The sequence below is a fragment of the Schistocerca cancellata genome, chromosome 4, assembly GCF_023864275.1.
Source record: "Schistocerca cancellata isolate TAMUIC-IGC-003103 chromosome 4, iqSchCanc2.1, whole genome shotgun sequence".
Classification (NCBI taxonomy): domain Eukaryota; kingdom Metazoa; phylum Arthropoda; class Insecta; order Orthoptera; family Acrididae; genus Schistocerca; species Schistocerca cancellata.
Genome location: NC_064629.1, coordinates 225,924,094 through 225,945,568, shown reverse-complemented (window position 1 = coordinate 225,945,568; position 21,475 = coordinate 225,924,094). Strand labels below are relative to the sequence as shown.

At 36.6% G+C, this 21,475-nt stretch overlaps 1 protein-coding gene across 2 annotated transcripts in view; it reads left to right on the top strand.

Annotated features, from left to right (window-relative positions):
• Positions 1–21,002, top strand: part of LOC126183486 (LIM and SH3 domain protein Lasp) — a 166,242-nt gene extending 145,240 nt beyond the window's left edge. Inside the window, exons 3-8 of one of the 2 annotated variants that reach the window (XM_049925514.1) lie at positions 78–162; positions 1,482–1,582; positions 8,292–8,425; positions 9,032–9,208; positions 14,224–14,384; positions 17,601–21,002. In XM_049925514.1, the coding sequence (XP_049781471.1) occupies positions 78–162; positions 1,482–1,582; positions 8,292–8,425; positions 9,032–9,208; positions 14,224–14,384; positions 17,601–17,777 (835 nt within the window). In that variant the 3' untranslated portion in view covers positions 17,778–21,002. The remainder of the gene's footprint in view (positions 1–77; positions 163–1,481; positions 1,583–8,291; positions 8,426–9,031; positions 9,209–14,223; positions 14,385–17,600) is intronic. The other variant, XM_049925515.1, reaches the window with a different exon arrangement.
• Positions 21,003–21,475: the final 473 nt, after the last annotated feature.

The window sequence follows — 21,475 nt, the reverse complement described above, 5'->3', positions numbered from 1 at the left end:
GACAAAATGTAGCACAAGAAAATACTACAAAAGTCTAATGTCTAAACTCTCTCTTATTTTTATTTTTTACTTCACAGGCATGTTCCCAAGGCAAAGGCAACTACCATGGCAGAGACACCAGAACTCAAGAGAATAGCAGAAAATACAAAAATTCAAAGTAATGTAAGTAAGCCATAATTGACTGATATATGGTTTACCAGTAGTGAATTAAGTTAATGATTGGAGTTTCAGTAGAAAATAACATTGCATTTGTGTTCATGGCATTTACTCTCAGTTATTAGTTGATGTTCAACTGAAAGTGGGATGTACGTGAAAGAGTATCACAGTATGTGGTGATTGCATCAGAATGAGTGATGACTACTTCCCCCAAAAATTTAGTAAAATGGTTTAAAATTTTGCATATTCCAGTTTCCAGAATTCTCAGCTGTCTAAGAATAATTTAGCATTGAAATAGGAAGAAATTATAAAAAGCAATGTTTCTCAAAAGATATTGTAACATTACTTATCCACATGGATAGCCCTGCATCCTGACGGTATGCAGAGAACATTTCAACCAGTTAAATGCACCTGCTATCACTTAAATATCTGACACAGTTCTAGAGTCCATAGGTCACCTCCACCATTTACACATTCTTATAGTCAAAATCTGCAGACCAGAGTTTAGTCATAGTGCTAAGTAAAATACTAATGATTAGGAGTGGAAAGGCTTATTACCTAGTAGCTCAGACTTGTAGGGATGGCACAGTTTGCTTTCACTGGCATTAGATTTTGGAATAAATATTCACCACCCACACTTCAGTGCTTGGTAATTAGACCTAAGCAAGGCTTCAGTTCACCTCCCCAATTTATTCTTGCTGGTATTGTTGTCTTTATTCCCTTTTGCTCAAGAATTTCATGTGTTCATACCAACATCAGTTAAGTTTCATGCACCACATTAAAATTGGTAGTTAAGGATTTTCAGTGGAAACTATTAATTTAAATCCCATACACTAGTTTCAGGGTTTTTTTTAATTTTTTTTTTAATTTTAGTGTATCTCGCTTGCAAAAAGGAAATGTAAATTATTGTAATCTGTCATTTTGTATGGCAAAGGATTGAAAATTGCTCCTAAACCCTAGTATGTGATGCCAACACCACTGGAAAATATTTGATTGTAAACTGTTGTGGAAGAGTCCCAAAACAGACCATAAACACAACCAGTCATTGTCGTTTTAATATTTTATGTTAAAGCCACTGTGTGTGTCCTGTGTTTATAAAAGTCCAGAAATAAAGGTGAAAATATAATCTTTGACAATATTTTATGTTCAAAAGTACAGTAAAGGACAGAACAACATTCCTAGAGAAAATGAAGTTTGACTTTCAGAATAGTAGCAGTGGGCAGCATTCCATTTGAAAGCACAACCAATTCTGTTTTACATTGCCTTGCTCTACTGTTTCCAGAATAGATTAAATATTGTAAGCAATAGAATATTAATGTTCGCAGGTGATGTACCATGCGGAGTTCGAAAAAGCAAAAGGAAAATTCACTCCGGTGGCTGATGATCCTGAAATACTACGTATTAAACAAAATTCAAAGATTATAAGGTATGGTGAGAAGTTAATGATTTAATATGTATAAATATTATTGTTACAATATGGAATTGAGTCATAATACTTTGATTATGACTATTGTCTCCACTTGTGTAGTTGTTTAATTCCACCTGAAATTGTGAATTAATAAAATGATTTTCAACAGTGTTTTATATTATTTAAAGAAATCTTAAGTGTTTGAACATCGTAAATTTCAAGCAAGTGCTCTTTGTTTTAGGAGATACTAATTACAACATTTTCCTTTATTTTCAGATTTTTATTATTTCCATTTTTATTATTTCCATTGGTGTGTGTGTGTGTGTATATATATATATATATATATATATATATATATATATATATATAGCTTAAAACAGTAGATACGTGTGATTTGGTTACATTAACAGGCAGGCAGCAATTTTTTTTTTTTTTTTTTCCCTGTACTTGTGGTTTTAGACTTGGGAACACTCTACATGTTTCATTTATTAAGAGCCAAACTTAGCCACAGGGCTTCCACCTTCTACAGTAGATAAAATTTTCACACAGGTTTTGGACACTCTATTACTTCAGATGAATTTCTACTCTCATGTTCATAAATTAAGGATAATTGCAGACTGTGGTGTCATGCAACCACATGTGATACAGATCTGTAAGTCCACAGTATTGGTGATAAGTTGAGAAAACCGCCCCGAAACACATGTGCTACAAAACGCCACTGTTTCCTGCGCATGTACCCAGACATCAATATGGAATATGATCACCATGCACACATACACGAGCCACACAATGAGTTGGCATACTCTGGATTAGGTGCTTGAGCAGCTGCTGGGGTACAGCATCCCATTCTTGCACCAGTGCCTGTCGGAGCTCCTGAAGTGTCTTAGGGGTTTGAAGACATGCAGCGATACATCGACCGAGCATCCCAAACGTGCTCGATGGGGTTTAGGTTTGGAGAACAGGCAGGCACACCATTCATCTGATATCTTCAGTTTCAATGTACTCCTCCACGATGGCAGCTTGGTGGGGCCTTGCATTATCATCCATCAGGAGGAAGGTGGGACCCATTGCACTCCTGAAAAGGTGGACATACTAGTGGAAAATGACGTCCCTATACACCTGACCTGTCACAGTTGCTCTGTCAGACATGGCAGGGGTGTATGTGCACCAATCATAATCCCACCCCACACCATCAAACCACGACCTCCATACAGGTCCCTTCCAAGGACATTAAGGGGTTGTCATCTGGTTTACACCATGTGAAAACCTGGCGGAAATCACTGTTCAGGCTATACCTGGACTCGTCCGTGAACATAACCTGCGACCACTGTTTCAATGACCATGTACTGTGGTCTTGACACCAGGCTTTATGGGCTCTCCTGTGACCAGGGGTCAGTGGAATGCACCTTGCAGGTCTCCGGGCGAATAAACCATGTCTGTTCAATTGTCTGCAGACTGTGTGTCTGGAGACAGCTGTTCCAGTGGCTGCGGTAAGGTCCCGAGCAAGGCTACCTGCAGTACTCCATGGCCATCTACGGGCACCGATGGTGAGATATGTCTTCTTGTGATGTTGTACACTGTGGACGTCCTGCACTGTAGCACCTGGACACGTTTCCTGTCTGCTGGAATCGTTGTCACAATCTTGAGATCATACTTTGTGGCATATGGAGGACCCGTGTTATGACCTGCTGTGTTTGACCAGTCTCCAGTTACCCTAGTATTCTACTGTAAAGTAATGCTCAAATCACCCTCCTATATCACATAAAAAAGACTATTAGTTTCTCTGTTCAATTGCAGAATCGCAGGATTTTGTAGTATCAGTTTCTTGTGCATAGACTGCCATGAACACTTCAATCAATTCCCCGGGCGCTGATAACCACGCAGTTGAGCGCCCCACAAACCAAACATCATCATCACCTTCAATCAATTCCCACTGAGCTACTGTTCATTGCACTGAATTGCTGATGCCAGGTCATCAACATCAATGAAGCTTATGGTGTAAGGAGGTTTTTTCTAATCTTCTTCCCCTTCCGTTCACTACCCTTGGGGATCCCATTCCTTTGATCTTTCATCTGCCTTGTACTCTACAAAAATAAGTGGTTCTAAAGGAGAGTTTAAAAAACTACTTGTTTGACTGTGTCTGCACAAACACTCTGTAAGGTTTTCTCGAACATTGAGTAAACTAACTTGTTTGAGGTCTTGAACTTAAGTGTTCATCATCCCTCTCTTTGAAAGACATGTACTTCAGCCGCAGGTAGGTAATATTTACATTCACATTTTGGTTATATTTAGATCCTTGGTTGTGTGAAATATATTCCAGCCCTATTCCTGTATCAGACATGGCCACTTTTTATGCTCTCATACCTGTGCAATTGTCAGTTATGTTTATGGTCTGATTGTTACTGAAAACTTCCCCAGATGTCTGCTGGCCATTCCTAGATCAAATGAGACATTAATTCAGTTGTATAACATTTTAAAGCTTAAACATTTTGATATGATGAAATACTGTGTTAAGAGTCATGCTAAAGTTGATTAAATGAATGTGGTAGCTATTTGACTCTTGTCTGTTTCCTCAACAGATGATGTATGATGCTGTAGACTCATCTTACACCCATTAGAAGGATCTGAGAGATTAGTGTATTGTGTATGAACATCTTTTCACTTGTATCCATTGACAGTTATCTTCCCTAAGTTCCTTAGTTGAAATAGTTTTTTCCAATTGGGAAGCAGTTGTAGGTGGCACATTTTAGAGCCCATGTTCAGTAGACTTCTCTGCTTCGAACGATCATTCTTGTTGTATCCCCGAATATTGACCATTCTTCCTGGGGCCGCCTGTGTATAGCACCTTTCACTAGTGTATGCTTCCTCAATCATCTTCTGGCCAGTTAATAAGGAATCTTAAAAAAACACTACAGACGGCATCAATGTTGTTGTTTTTGCGATTGAAGTGTATTTAGATAAAACTATGCCAGATGTTTAGTATCTTTAAAGGTCTTTGAAAGACTCCTATCCAGTCAACTGTTTCAGTGAAGCACTGCAAAACTCAAAAAAACTTATCTTGATATACACACAATTGAGAATTGTTGTTGCTTTCTGGTATATGCAACGAGATGTCGATAATGTTAGTTACAACAAGTGTTTAATCTTTAAAACAGTTATCGTGATATTGTTTTTGGTGTGTGCATGAAGTGTTCAGTTACTTGTTATTACACTGGCGAAAGCCTATAACATTGCTTTTTACCTGACCATGATCTTATTGCACTTGGCCTTATGTGGATGCTGTGAGAAACAGTTAATTTCAGTAAACAAGTACAGTGGTGACTAAGGAAAATGGATCACATTATGAATGATTTCAAGGCAGGTGTGCATATACTATGGAGGTTCAGCCTGTCCAAATGATATCATGACAAAAACAATAAGGCAACCAAAGTGCCCTCACTCAGAGGTGCAATAATATTGTGGTCAACAAATAGTAGCTACATCCTCAAATAATAGTACATTCCTTCTGTGTAAATGCTTTACCTAATAGACAGGTTGGGTGGTGATGTAGTCTGTTTGCAAGAACCATACTATAACAACAATACTCTCCCACATTTTTCTGATTATATGTTAAAAATTACTGACTATGATGTGATGTCTGCCATTGTCATTACAAGTAGAAAAATCCCTGTGGCTGAAGCTGCACAACTAGTGACAGTGTATATTCACAGGAGGACACACAAACTAAATAGGCTGTGGTTAGCATGTACGTGCAGTATTCTCATCCTACTTGAGCTTAAGTAAATAGATGCTGGGTGGTAGCTATCTACGGGTAAGGTGCATCTCCCCTATTGGCAACAGATAAGAATGCAAAATCGTCTCTGTGGCACAGTTGGCAAACTGACAAATGAGGTGAGATACTACAACATGAAATACAGGAATTGGACTTCATTGTTTTAAATCTAGAGGGCCAGCAGAGTTCATTTGAGGGAAAAGCAGATGTTACTGCTATTGTAGATGCCACTTGAGCAAAGTGGATGGTAGCAACTAAGATAAATAGCTGGCAAGTGCTTCCATAACTGGTATCCAGTGGCCATAATGCAGTTGTCATAAGAGTGGAAAATGACAACGATAGAGGGAGACAGAGAAAGACATGATTGGGTTTGATATCGGAAAAACATTGGGTTGGCTAAGTAGTCTGTGGTGTAGCATTTCCAATAGAATTGCTTCAGTAACATGTAGACTTTGGTGTGCAGCTACTAAACTCTTGAAAGGAGCACATGACACTCGTAACCCAAAAGGAAGATAGTCAAGCTAAATCTCCATAAAGTCCAAAACTTTGCATGCTGAGGCAAAAGGTAAGATAAAGAAAAGTAATATGTCAATGCATTTTAGACAGATTAGAGCACACTGTGAAGCTCCACTACTACAGGACAATAAAGATGTGCTACAAAACATAGCTTCAGGAAACTAAAAGAATACAATGGGAGATGTCTCTTCAAAGGCAACTGCAATATGACTTATAGGGAAAACCATAAAAGTTAACTGAGAAGGTTAAAGGAACCTGCTGTTATGCTCACAATTAGATGGGATGGGTCAGTGACAGCTGGGTGAAGGTTGTGTGGATGATAGGTCCTTTGATATCCACTTATTCATGAGTGCATATATTGGAAGTAGGTTGGATTGCAGCAATTTGGAAAACAACCAGGTAAGTAGTGATTGTAAAGACGAAGGGTAAAGATGCAATATCACCAAAAAGCTGTTGATGATTTATGTATTTAAAAATCGTGCCCATGGTTCAGGAGTCTTCTTGGAGTGATTGTAGGCAGGTAGGAAGCTCTTAGGTCTGAACCAATGATAATATGGATTGAAAATAGGGACGTCTATAGATGATTTGGTTAATAGATTTCTTCAGCTTGTAGAAAATTTGACTGTGAAGTAAGCAGTTGTACTCATGGTCGAAATTGCAGGCACTTTCAATAATATTTGGTGGCGTGTTATGTCTGCACACCTTAGACATCTGAGGGTCCCTAAATGTCTGTACAAGCGTCCAGTAGCTTGTGGGACAGAGCAAGGTAATCAGAAAGATTACCAAGGGCTGTCCCCAAGGTTGCCTAAGTAATCCGTTGTTCTGGGATCTTGGTAATGAACCCTTATTATGTCTGCTAGATGGGGCTGGAACTTTTGAAGAGGATGTTGCATCCTAGTAGTTGCAGAATCCAGGGTGAGACTTTTTGTATGTTCAGATCCACCACTGGTGCACGGGCAACTATCTGACCGTACCTGTACGTAAAATCACATACATATTTCTGAATGGGAAACTTTCATCAGAAAGTCTTCCCAGATGCTTGATGTAATCCCTTCAAAATACAGCATTGTTGGCAAGTATGTGGGCACTCTTTTAGATGAGAAAAGGAACATTCTAAAATGTGCAAGAAAGTGACTGAAATTATGCAAAAGATTTCCCGTGCTGGTAGTGTCAGCTATGGGTTACCATTGCATGTTGTGCTGTTGTATCATGAAGCTATCTGCAGTGCTATTGTGGGTTTCACTGCCAGTGTCTGGGCTCATTACCTCCTACTGAAGAGCTACAGAACAATACTGTGATACAGTCAGCAGAGTGTACTTCTGAAGTTTGCCAGTGCCTTGTGCACTAAACCTGTTGAGGTTTTATTGGTAATTCTCAGAATATGCCCAATGGGGTATTGTGATAAGTTACTGTGAAACATTGTATTGGTTTGGGTGTGAATAATATGTTCATGCATAAGAGATCACAGAATCCCTTATTACTAATAAGGCACTTCGGAGCCTGGAAGTTAGATGAATGGCAATCTGACTGGGACACTAGGAGCACTACAGGGCAAGTAGACAGCATATTCCAAAGCATTAGGAACAGGCTCAGTATGTGTGACATTGCCAGTACTTGAAGTATGGTGCACCTATTAACAGGTCATTATTCATATCCCAAACATCTGCTTCAGATAAGATGTAGTGACATAACAATCTCTGAATGTAGAGAGAAGGGTCCAGCAGATTATGTTGTTTCCAGCTCTCCCTGTTTCCAGGTAAGGACAGGATGCAGACAATGAGATTATGATCTACAAACAATTGTAAATGAGCAACACTTACGGACTTCAGTTAATATGATCCCACATTGACTATCTAAAAGTTAAGCACTTAACTTTGTCTTAAAGATTAAGCACTAGTATAGTCGTAGTTCGTCGGGGAAACCTAAGAGTTCTTCAGAGTATGCCAGGAACAAGTCTATGAATATGAACTGGAAGTTACTCGCTTATAACTTGAATTAGTCCTGTTCATTGTATGTTTTTATTTGATTATATTTTCAACATTCTTTTCATTTCTATATTAATATTATGTCATTGATAACATAATTTACAACATTGTGTGTGACCATTAGTATTGAATATTTACAACCTGTATGGAGTTTCAGAATAACAGGTTTAAAATTCATGGCAATGAATTGAGTTGAATTGAACCTGAAGTCATAAGACACTAGAGCAAATTTATGTAAACTTAGAGACAACAAAATAGTCTGCACCTTTTGTTTGAACTGCACATGAAATATTTTAATTGAGCAATTATAGTCAGATAATTAGAAAGGGAAATTAGTTTTTGAACAGCTAATTAATAGCAAATATTATTTTCCTTCATTGTAAGTTGTCTCAATTTTAAATTTGAATGAATGCTATGTAGTATTGTCTCACTGAGAAATAAATTTCATTTCTAGCAATGTTGCATACCATGGTGACCTGGAGAAAAAAGCGGCTATGGAGCAGAAAAGGGTTATGAGTGGTGAAAATGGTGACAGTGTCCACGAGAGTGAAGAAGTGACTGATCATCTTGATCAGTTGACCTCGCAATGTAATTATTTCCTTTCTACTAAGCTTCAAGGATATGTGTGTGTGTGTGTGTGTGTGTGTGTGTGTGTGTGTGTGTGTTGCAGAAGAGGCAACAAAATATAAATCAAAAGCTTATGGAGAAAAGTGTTTGTTTAAAAAATTGCTTGTGTACAATATATGTTCTGGTGTTATTTGCTACTGTATATAAATTCTAAACTGTAGCATGATGTTTATATAAAGATTTACTCCATTCCAAGTTTTTCATATCTCACGTAATGGAACTGGGTTCTCCAAATAATTCAATTATCAGTTGTGGAAGTAAAGTTCTTTCCCTCCTATTGGTGTCATGAAAATATTGGCTTGCAGTAGCTTGCATAAAAATCACTGTTCAATGTTTATTGTCGTAGTTGTAAAAATTCTTTTGTGCTCTCTCTCTCTCTCTCTCTCTCTCTCTCTCTCTCTCTCTCTCTCGTGTGTGTGTGTGTGTGTGTGTGTGTGTGTGTGTGTGTGTGTGTGTGTGTTAAATAATGATGCTTCTTTTTGTACATTGCCTTAGTAAATTATGTTGCTTAATGTGTGTTGGTGGATGGGTACATATATGAGCTTTTAAATGGTGTGTTATCCACAGTTGAAAATGTGCCTGTGGCCCCAACAACACAACTACCCCCTCCTGCTGACCCTGTGTTACGTGTTCATCAGCCAGGAAAAATTGCAGATTATGATCCCCTTTCTGAGGGGCCACGCAATTCTCCATACTCTGCAAGGCAGTCAGCTACTGTCATTTATACATCAGATCGAGGACCAGGTATAGATTTGTTATATCTCTCTCTCTGTCTGTCTCTGTTATGCTTGATTTTTAGATCAGAAAAAGTGTTAATTTTTGTAAATACTGTAAGTGACTCATATTTTGTGAAACATCAAGAGTGTCTTTACTGCTGAGCGGTGAAAACATTGTTGGCACAGAAATGACATAACTTGGACTGTGTTTTCAGGCACTCTTCATTTCAAAACATTGTTAATATTGGCGGAAAAATCAGTGTTCATAGTATAGACTTGGAAGAAAATATTAAAATATCTGCAACTCGTAATTTGTTTCTGTTAAACAATTAAAATTGCACAGTTTTCAGATGAAAGGCCTCTTTTTACACAGCTATCTCTTACAGCTCAATTTTTAAGTGGATAGGTGTCAATTCACTTCTTAGTTGATTCTGAGTTTTTCTGTTGCTTATTGCTTTGGTAATATCTGGATATGATTTTTATGTGGGAAAAATGCATAGTTGGACATTAAACTGTCGGTCCATGTTTAACTGGCTGAATGAGTCAACTAAAATAACAGACGTAGTCAAGGACACACCCCTCCAACAAGAGAATGTCTAGCAAAGCACTGAAGCATTCAAATCAATCTTTGCAGCAGCATGTTAGGGAATCAGGAGATCGTTTTGTCTGGCTAATGTGAGAAGTACAGAGTACATGATGCATTATGATATGGAAAGTCGTATACACTTTTTATTGTCTATTGACAACGTTTAACAATGAAAACGTACAAAATAAAGATGAGAAAAAATAACTAGGCTTGTGATTAATGCAGTAGTGTCATATTATCATTCTGATAAGCAGCTGAAGTGCTCAAAGAACAGTCTGTAATGGATGAACTAGGTTTGTGTTTCACTTTTGATAGTGCTAATTATTCTTAGAACTGGAAACTGTAAACATTCAAATCTTTCAGTAAATAGTAACTGTGTACTACATATTAATTATGGCAATCCATACTTTAAGTGCAGGACTGTACTGTCTCTCTCTCCCACTCTATTAATTGTAAGTTACATTGATTTGTTTGCTATTTTACTGCCACCCCCCACCCCCCTTTCTTCCTTTGAATGATTCACCAGAAGAGTTGTAGTTGTAAATTTTTCATTTCAGTGTTTCCAGTGCTAGAGTTTTGTATATGCAGTTTCAAAGTAGTGTAATGTGAAATAAGTGGCAGACTTAACAAATTTAGAAATGCGTTAAAATTAAAACAATAAAAAAAGATGAAAAAGCTGTATTAAAGTCGAATAACTTGTTAAATAGGTAAATAAAATGAAATGGAAGAACAAGTTGTGCTGGTGACCAAACTGAAACAGGATAAATAACTCAAAGTTAGTGAAGCAGATACATGAATTACTGTGTGTCAGAAGCAGCACAGTAGTTATAAACAGTGCTCTTTTCCTGGAGGATGCATAACCCTAAACATTTGTCAGTAAAGTGACTTCTTGAAAAAGTTCGAGAACTGTTAGTGCTGGTAATCACAATATGAATGATGCAAGTGCAGTCTGTTGTGCAAAAAGCAATACATTTAACTGTTTTGAAATAAATTTCATACTGTTTTTAAAGCAGTGGAAAAGAATCAGCTTTTTTAAATTTTGTGACAGAAATTGACATTCAACAATTTAATGGAGTTGACGTTGCCCCCATTTTACATTCTGGAAATGCTTGTATTAATATTATTAACCACATAGCAAAAGAGATGAAAAACAGTGATTGAAACAATTGAGTCAAGATCAGTAATATCATTCATTAATAATTGATGAGAATGCATTAATTAGCCAATTCTCATCTTCAACAATTTATGAGCAAACTCCCAAACATGAGATCCCACAAATATTTTCATTGATACAGTTGAGCTAAATAATGTTACTTCTGAAGGTATTTGTAACAAGTTTGTAAATTGTTTGGAACTCATGGGATTCCCTAAAGAGTTCTTGGGAGAAAATATTATTCCAGTCGTAATGGAGCAGCAAAGATGAGAAGAAAAAGGAGTTGTTACAGGAATGTAACAAAATTTTCCCCATATTTTGTTTTGGCATTGTACTAGCCATAGACGCGAATTATCAGTTGGTGGTGCAATAAAAACATGCATCCCATCACACATATATGCTATAATCAGTATACCGCCAATCACTGAAAATTTCTTGAGAGATAAAGCAGTGTGCAGAGCTACTTGAAATTGAAATCTTGAAAATTGACTGAATCTTGGGTAACTAGATAGGTAACATCAAGCTTCAGAAGTGTCAACAGTGTGAAAACACTTTAAAGCTTTGGTTTCTCACTTCACAGCTGCAAAAGCTGATCAAAACAAGGAGTGAATTGGCAGAGGTATGTACAAAGGTATATTGAAGTGCATCACTAAAGCTGTTTCCATTCTTGATTTAACTCTAATATGTGATGCTCTTCAAGAATCATAACAACTAAGCCGTGAACCAGCCATGGAACATCCTACTGTATTCCCAAAGGAAGATAAGAAATCAGCCATTGGTGTTTAAAGAAAGGAAACTGGGCAGAGGCCCTATTACGGTGAAGCTTTCAAGGCAGTAGAAGAGCTGAACTTCAGATGAATTACACTGGAAAGAGGAACAAAAAGTAGACATCTTGATCCCAGAAGATTTTAAGATTGTTTAAGACAGCAAATGGAGAATCATCTTCTGCAGTCAGAGGATATTGCTGTCTCTGAATGTGTGGAAGTGTTGGAGTCATTGACTTAGCCTGAATATATTGGAAGAACATGCAGTGAAACAAGTATAAAAACCTTATGTCATCATTTTGGTCTTCTGCGAGAGGGATACTTTCAGGATTTTAGGATTATTTGATGGAGGAAAAAACGCCAGCATCCCTCTTTCCTCTTCTCAATGCAGTGAAATGTTTTCCCATATCTACTAGTGAATGTGAACATGAGTTTTTGCAAAAGACCGTTGGTCCCTCACTGCAGTTGTTTTCCAAGCAATGGGTAATGTACACTCTTGGTTTATGAAATGAAGTCTTGCTACTGATGCCAAGGTTGAAGTAAGAAGTTGTGAAAAACTACAGCAGCCATGAACTGATGTCAATTGGGAAAATGTTATACTGGTGAGTAGTGTTGATTAAAAGGTATTTTCATAGTTAAATAAATAATCAAGTATCTCGAAAACCTCAGTAATTGTCACTGCATTGTATTCTAGAGTGATAGCACCCCCCCCCCCCCCAGCGTTATTTCCCCCCATAATAAAACGAGCGGTGGTTGTAAATATAGGCATTGTAACAGTATTAATAGTGGTAGTATAACAGTGATGCATAAAATGATTGCTTATGACTACAACAATAGGTCTGATATGTAATAGTCTCCTATTATTAAAGTTTCATAGTTGATGCGTATGTCAGAAATGACATTTCGTGGTGCCAGGCAATGATCATATTGATAGAACTATGTGCAAATAAAGTATTGCTTATCCAAAGCTTATGGTGGATTGTTAGGACATCTTTCAATTACTTAAAAGAGGTGATGTTCAAAATGTTGTAATTTTTTTTATAATTGTTATGAAATGAAGGATGGTTGCCGGCTTGTGTGGAAAGGAAGATTAGTTGGTTAATGAGTCTACAATGCTAAATTATGATTAAAATGTGGTTTGAGGGTGAAACATCTAAAGTGAAAGTGGGTACATCAAAAGGAAAAACAGTAAGGAAGAAAACATTAAGATTGTGGCTGAAATTTGAAGTAAAACACAGAGAATGGCACACTATCTATATTTATATAATTAAAAAATGTTCGTATCTCACATATAAAGTTACTGTTTTGCATCCGTTGCCTACAATAATACTTTAAGTGACTCACTAATTATGTAATCCCACCCAGTGCCTCAACAATTTAACCATCTGTATGAAGACAGTAACTGTTCTCGAAAGCACAGAATACTGTTGATGACTGTGCAGCTTTTCCCAGGAATGAATGATGACTAACTGAAACCCTCAGCTGCAGGCAGGTGTTGTTGATATACCTTGGTGTGGATGGCTGGCTCAGGTGGATAGAGCGTCTGCCATGTAAGCAGGAGATCCCGGGTTCGAGTCCCGGTCGGGGCACACATTTTCAGCTATCCACATCGAGGTATATCAACACCACCTGTCTGCAGCTGAGGGTTTCAGTTTGTCATAATTTAACCATCATTCAGTGTGTTCAAAAAATCTCCCTCATTGAAAATTTTAATTCTGAAAGCTGAACATTTGTCTTTCGTTCTTTCTTTCTTTGATTATTTATGCACCCCTTTTGTTCAGCATTTTTACCTTTGTGTGTTGCTTACAGCTTTTATTTTGTAAGATTTGCTTCTAATACCACAGGTATCTTTTGAAAAATAGGTCTAAAACTGCTATATGGGATGTGGGTTGTGAAACAAATGTGCATTTACTGTCTGAAAAGGAAACTGTTGTAGTGGTGGTTGTGGACATATATTTGTATTTTTGTAAGACACTATCTTGCCTTCCACCAGTTACACACTTATTCCAATATGTGTAAAAAGGGATACAACAGGTATTTCTTCATAATGTTTGTCAACTCTGTGCCTTAGTTATTGTCCTGCTAAGTGTGAATTAATGCCAACATTCATAGCAGCAGTAAAGCAAGTAGGGCATTCAATGTCTGGTTTTTGTTTGTATGGTTTTATGAGAGCACTCAGATGAAAGAAGAGGATGGAAGATTAAACTCTATATGTGATCTCTTGTATGGGGTTTAGTGGACAGAATTTGAGCTGGGCTATACTCTGTTTTTGTTTTTTGGTTTGTTTTTTGTGGTTTGTGTTTTGTGGTGACTCGTGTGGTTGAGTGTAATTATGTTGTCACAAAGGAAAGTGTGTTTGAAGATTTAGTAATTGGAATAATTAAAGCCAAAAGAGTTGTGGTTTTATTTGGCAATCATCTGTTACAAGAATGCAAAATAATAAGGAAAGACATTATTCTTAATGTTCTAAAACAAAATATTGTGAATTATATTATTAAAGGGTTTCCTGTAGTTCTAAAATTATCTTATTTTGCTTGCAGTTATGAGCCCCCCAGGTCGCCAAGTTGGATCAGTTGCTGATCTAGACCCAGTAAATGACTTCTATGGCTCACTTTCAGCAGCAGATAGGTCAGCTGCTAATGCAAACAGACAGTCTGCTAATCAGTCACATGGACAGTCAATGGGACCAGGAAGGCAAGGGGTAAGTTACTTAGAGACTTCACTGATTTGAAGCTATTCATGTTTCATATAAAATAGTGTTGGACTTCATCCGTGTGTACACTGATCAGTCAAAACATTATGACCACTGCCCACTAAGACATCGTATGTTGCCTGGTGGTGTTATGGGCATGTGATGCGATAACAAAAGTATGTAAGTGGAGCAGTCACGGAAGGGGAATCACCCTAGCGAAGATACGGGCTGCAAATGGGAAAATCCATTGAGATAAGCAATTTTCACAAAGGGCATATTATTATTATTATTATTATTATTATTATTATTATTATTATTATTATTATTATTATTATTATTATTATTATTATTATGCAGAGCCTATGAACAAGCTTCTCGAAAATGAGGAAGCTGGTTGAATTTTAAAGTCCTACTGTGGTGAGCATCTACGGAAGGAGATGGGACAGCAAAACTACCACTAGGTGCTAAATGGTTGGATGTCCTTAACTCTTCACAGAACATGAGATTTGGAGGCTTGTCTGCTCTGTAAACAAGGATAATCGGTGATCTTTGGCATCTCTGCTGAAAGAGCACAATGCTGATGTATGCACAGGTGTTTCAAAGCACTCCAGTCTTCATGAAGCTCTGCAGGAGACCACCCCTAGGTGTTCACGCGTTGACCCAACATCATCAATTCAGATTGCAATAGACATTGCACGATCTGGATTCACCAGTCAATCAATGGAAACGTGTTGGCTCTTTGGGTGAATCACATTTTTGCTACACTAGGTTGCTGGATATCTCCACAAGCCCCTTCATAGAGGTGAATGACTGCTTGAAACGTGTAGCACACCATGGTTGCAGGCTGGTGGGAGTAGTATCGTGCTATGGGAGATGTTCTCCCGTGCTTGCGTGGAACCTGTGATAGTAATCGAAGACACGCTCATTGCTGTGAGCTACCTGCATCCCTTCATGCTCGACATCTTCCTCCACAACAGTGTCATCTTTCGCCAGTATAGTTGTCAGTGTCTCGGAGCCAGAAAAGTGCTATAGTGTTATGATGATCATTATAGTGAACTCGTGTTGATGTCTTGGTGACAAGATTTGCCTGATGTAAATCGTATGGAACCCATCTGGGTTGGGCACCATCATGTGTACACAAAGCAGCAGCTCGTTATTTACATAAATTACGTGACCTGTGCATAAAGATCTAATGCCACGTACCTCCACAAACCTACCAACAAACTGGTGGATACACAATAGGCATAATCGGTGATGCATTTTGTCCCAAAGACAAACACACAAGCTTTTGAGCAGATCGTCATAATGTTTGTCATCAGTGTAAGAGTTAATTGTGATTAACTATTTCTATCTTGTATACAGCAAAATCTATAAGTTAATTGAGAATGTAATGTTTTGTTGCATACTTCTTTTGGAAACAATGTTAGTGTGCTGTAGTATACAGGAAATTTTCAGACTAACTTCTGGGCTTCAGTTCATTGGCTTAATTATTGTCTCGACAAAAGTTTTGTCTCTCCCCTTTATTTTTAAATTCATAGCACATAAGACAAAAATTGACTCTGAGGCATGCAAATATATTTATTTGTAGTGTATGCATATCACAAAGTAAAAAAATTGTGTAATGATGGAATTGTCTTTTTTCCATGGGGTGTTTAAAGCAATCCTGAAGATGTCGGTACACAGTGAGAAGTCACCTTGCTCAGATTCAGGCTTGAATCTGTTGTTGTATACCAGTGATGAAAAGATAAAGCCAGCCCTAGTGCAAATTGTCCCACTCTTAAATGGCTATTCTGCATAAGTTGTGCAGAGTAGATGGTTATTGCCGATGTTAAAAAAACAGCTTGTTTCAATTGATCCCACATGTTTGATTGGGTTCATGTCCAGAAAACAGGCAGGCCACTCCATTCTGGTAATCCTAGCATGCTCAAGGAATGTATTAATAAGAACAGGATGATAACCATACAAGTTATCATCTATCAAGACAAAATTATTAACAAAATGTTGGCAATACTGTCCCAATGTTGGATGCAGAATCTCTTGCCTGTATAATAGAACAGTGAGATTGCTGTCAACAACTATGAGTGAGTGGTGTGTGGTAAGCTTGTTGGACGTGGGGGCTACAGTGTTGGATGCGTCCGATACTACCAGATTGCCCCCAAACACATTGTCTGCGATTATCATATTAGGAGTTTCATCCATAAACAACACCTTACACCTATCCTGGATCATCCATTGTACTCAATGTCTTGCCCACCAGTAACAGTCGGCAGCAATGTGGTGTACAAATTATGTCCTGTAGCCTCTTCGAATGCGGAATTCAGTTGTTGAGCACTCAGACCACAGTTCCATTGACTCAAAATTTGTAGATAGAGATCATTCAGTACACCTCTCGAACATGGGTGGCTTGTGTGGTGTAAGTCTTAAACACTCAACACTACCTCTCAGTTGGAACTGATTCTGTGTCCACACCACATCACTTTGACTCTGGTGCACACACTGAGCACTTGTTACTAGAAAAGTTAACCTGCAGGAAAACTGTTTTGAATATTATGGGCACCTATCCTATGCCAGAACATGTTCATGTATACCCCCCCCCCCCCCCCCCAATCACCACCACCAAAGGATTTGTTATTACTTTCATACCATTCAGTGGAATTTTCTGAGAGAACAACACTACTACATATGGTAATGGTGGTTATACTGAAATTAATTGTGGTGGTAAATAAAATGTATACAGTGACTGAATATCAAAAATAACTCTTCTGAGTCCTTTAAATCATCTTGTCACAATCTTTTGGCCTTGGTTGCATGGGCAATAATAAATGTGACTTCCTATCAGATCACTGTAAGTTCATCTGTGTACTTTTAAAGGTAGTTTGCCAACTGGGAAAAACAGTTGCAGTAATGACATTGCAACCTGCAGTATAAATATTAAACTAGTAAAGTTAAATAAATGGTAACTGTCAATGGAATTATTCATGATTTGTAAAAAATTTCAATCACTTTTACTTCTTATACAGCAGGAGTGCTTACATTGTTCTGTAAAGATATTGAAAAGGAGTTAAGTGCAGGTAAATTTTGGTATGATACCAGAAAATATAAAATGATGTGAAAGTACTTCCTGTAATCCATTTTGTCAGTAATTTCATAAAGTTCTGCCATAAAGAAAAGATAGTATTTCTTGATATATTCAAAACACTATTTATTTATTTTATTTATTTGCAGAGGGTGTATCGTGCGATGTACAACTATGATGCACAGGACTCTGATGAAGTATCTTTCATGGATGGTGACTTAATCATTAATTGCAGCCCAATAGACGAAGGTTGGATGACAGGTCTTGTTGAGCGCACGGGTCAGACAGGAATGTTGCCAGCCAATTATGTTGAGCCAGTTAATTGAAGATAGAATAAATAAACAAAATATCATTTATACAGAAAGAAAATACTAATGTCCTGAACAGAGACATGACACAGTGCTTTTGATTAATTTTAAGTGATTATTAAATCAGGAGCACTGAGTCCAATTATATTGATGAGTAAGAGCAGTGAAGTGGAATGCCTTCAATATTACTGTTACTACATAATTGTTCATGGTATATTTTATGATAGCTTTTAATAATTGACCTTTTAAATTTTGATAGTAGCATTTACACTGTTCTTAGAACTTGTATGCCTTCTCCAGTAAACATGTTGCTCTTGTGTACATAAGAAAAAGGCTATAGTATTTTTATAAGACATTTACAATCTTGTTGTATTCTATTTACACAGATGAGAGTTCTGATTATAGTTTGAGAGGAAAAGAGGGTGCTAACTGGTTAATATAGTGACTAGGCAGTATTTTTGTTAAAATTATTCTATGGCCATGTTATTTTTCAGTATAGTATTTTACTATTTTGTAACTCTTTGCCCACATTGTAATTTAAAATATTATATATATAATATATATATATATATAATGTATTTTGAACTGTTGTAGCTCTTTTTTATAGAAGTCACACTTTTGATGTGTTTGTATTAAAATGAATACAGAATATATTGCCCTTCTGCCAACTGTTGAAAGGCAGTGGTCTGTCCTAAAGCTGAGTAAGAACTTTTGACTGAAGTTGTTAAGATATGAAGTTCACAAAAGTCTAGTTCATATTTGGTGTAGTGAGCAGCTAATGTATCATGGCTATTATCTTGGTTTAAATCTATTACCATATTAATACCTATATAAGTGGCCAATACAAATTATTAACTGCTAGTATGTGTGAGCATTAACCCAAAACCTGCATCAGGGAATTTTTCATTCCACACACTTACAAATGCCATGTTGAATACAACTAAAGTAACTAAATCATCTATTATGCTTCCTCCCTCTTTGTTCATTTTATTTGAATGAAATTGTAGCAAATTTACTTGCATTAGATTGTATTTTATTAATTGCAAATGTCACAAAAATAGTTTTGCAGTAGCTTGCAGTGACTGAAAGTCATACTTGGCCAACTGTATTAAGTTTATTTTGTAATGTCTTGTTTTGTGTTGAAATGTTGTACATTTGCACAGATATCAAGAAAGTATCAGTGTTAAGTTTTTGTTGCTGATACTTTGTTGTTGTACTAACCAAAATGTACCTTTAATGTTACAGTTGAGCCTTCTAGAAATCCAAATTATGCATTCATTTTCTGCTAACAGAATTGTCATTGCATTTTGAATGCAGTACACACAGCAGTTCTACCTTTAACTATGTATCAATTTTTTTTACTGAATGATCAGATTAATTTAAATGTTTAAGTTTGAAGGAAGTTTAAAAATGTTTACCATTTTTTTTTTTTACATATATAATGTTTCACTTGCAGCAGTTTGAGTTACATATTATTCTGATAAACCTTAGGTTCTGCAGCATAACCAGAAAAGTAACCTCAGTATTTTTTATTTTTGTTGAAACTTCTCCCCGTACTATTACATTCCAGTTTACGTTTTCCTAAATTTCTTTAGTTTAACTTAATTTCTGAACGACTCATTTTATGTTGCTATCAGTACGTTTGAAGTAATGTCGCAGTTCTTCACATACATGATAAATTGTCTTGGGGTTTGCTGTAATCACCATTATTCTGTAGAATAGACAGTGCTACTCACTATTTAAGTTCCTCACCTACTCGTCATGAAGATAGCCTTTGAGCGACAGGAAGTAACTTTTTGTTCAGTCAGGTTCCAGATATATGCAGAAGTATTACCTAATGACACTCGTTACTGGTTGAGGAGATTTTTGTATCTCCTTTAAGTGATTGAAACATTATAATTTCTGTATCATCATGTTTTGCATGAACTACTCTATGGGAGTTTCTAAGTGGTCATTTTGTAAGCACTGTTGTAAGATCCTTACACAGATTGGTAGCAGTGTGTATTAAATTTGCAAACATCATGTAGTGCACTGCTTTTGAATGTGTTGGCCAATGGTTATTCTATTTTGTTGTCTTACGGGCTTTTGTTTAATCTTTGGTTACTGCAATGATATGAATACTGGAAAGTAGATACCATCATATAATGTTGGGTATCATTGTGATAACTGCCATGTATCCATTATAGCAGTAATATGACCATTCTCTTACAGTGGTGTACAGTATTGTTAGATTTACAGAAGTGATAACTATGGTGGGGTTTCATGCATAATTTTGTATTTAAAATTTCCAGAACTTAATCCTTGGAAAGGCACTCTTCCTTTAGGATTTTTCAGGGTAAATCCCTGGACAAATGTTGTCGGCATAAATGGTGTAAACTCATTCTTTGTGTACACAGCAGTTTGATAGTTCTTTTAGTGTTTACAAAGAGTTGCTTGCCACCACCATAATAATTATAAAATGTAATTTCATAATTTGTGCAGTATTTTTCTGAATTGTAATAATTACTGGTTATTCATGCTCAGATTTCAGTTTATTTGTAATATTTTTTTTTTCTTTTTTTCACAATCACTAATGAAGTTATCATTCCTTACATGTTATGAAAAAATGTTGAGTGAGTCTCGCCAGTGTAACTATGCTCTTGTCACTCTTTTTTAACTTAAGTCGAACTGTGTCACTCATGTTCTGCAATGTATGAGAAATACGTCGGGAAAGCTTCGAATTTAGAAAGAAAGAACTGAAGTAGATAAAATCATTTGATTGTTTTAAGCTGCATTTATACAACTGAATATGTTGATTCATGGTGATAGCAATAGTGTCTACTTTGTAGGGATGGTAAAGATATGTTTTTGACCAGAAACTGCTCAGAAACTCTTTAAAACTCACATTTCAGGTGGAGATAAAAGGAACCGTGAAGTGTAGAAGGCATAGCCCCAAAAAAAGTCACATTCCAAGCAAAATACAGTTTAATATCAGCTGGCATTTAATTTACAAATAATTTTTGTAATAACCATTACATTCTGTATTTTTTCATTTTTATAATCAGAAGAAATCCTGTAAAAGTTCTACAATGAAAGTTGCAGTTGAGGAACATTTTTTCCTATTTGCAATAGTATAATTTGAACTGGAATTTGAGGGACCACATACTTGTATTTTGTTAATATGGCATTTAAGAAATGTTAAAAAGAGAATACTGTATTGTACTAAAAGTTAAATGAAATGAAAATAAAAAATATTATTTAAAATGTGTTCTTTTCCTTTCTTATAAAGTGGTTATCAATGTGCAAGACGTAATAGCTCATTTGTAAAAAGATGAAAATTGATGACATCCACATTGGATTATGAGTGAAATGAGGGGTCTCATTGTGGAAATTGCAATTCTTTGTGAACATATTTTAGTGGAGAAACTAGACATTGACTCAAATAACAAAAAGATGTAAGGAATAATTTTAAGATGGAAAAATTTAATTCTGTTTTAATTATTCTTGACCATCCCAGAAGTTTTCAAATTGAAATAAATACTCAAGAAATTCTACACACAACTGTAATACCTGAATACTGATAAGGTGCCAGCCCCAGAGTGAATTTGCATTACATTTTCTGCACATAACTGTCTTTCAGGAACCCACCAGTTAGGCACAGGCATGCTTCATGTCGCTAAAGAACAGAGTACACTTACTTTTTGATGAACAGTGACTTGTACATCTAATAACATAGG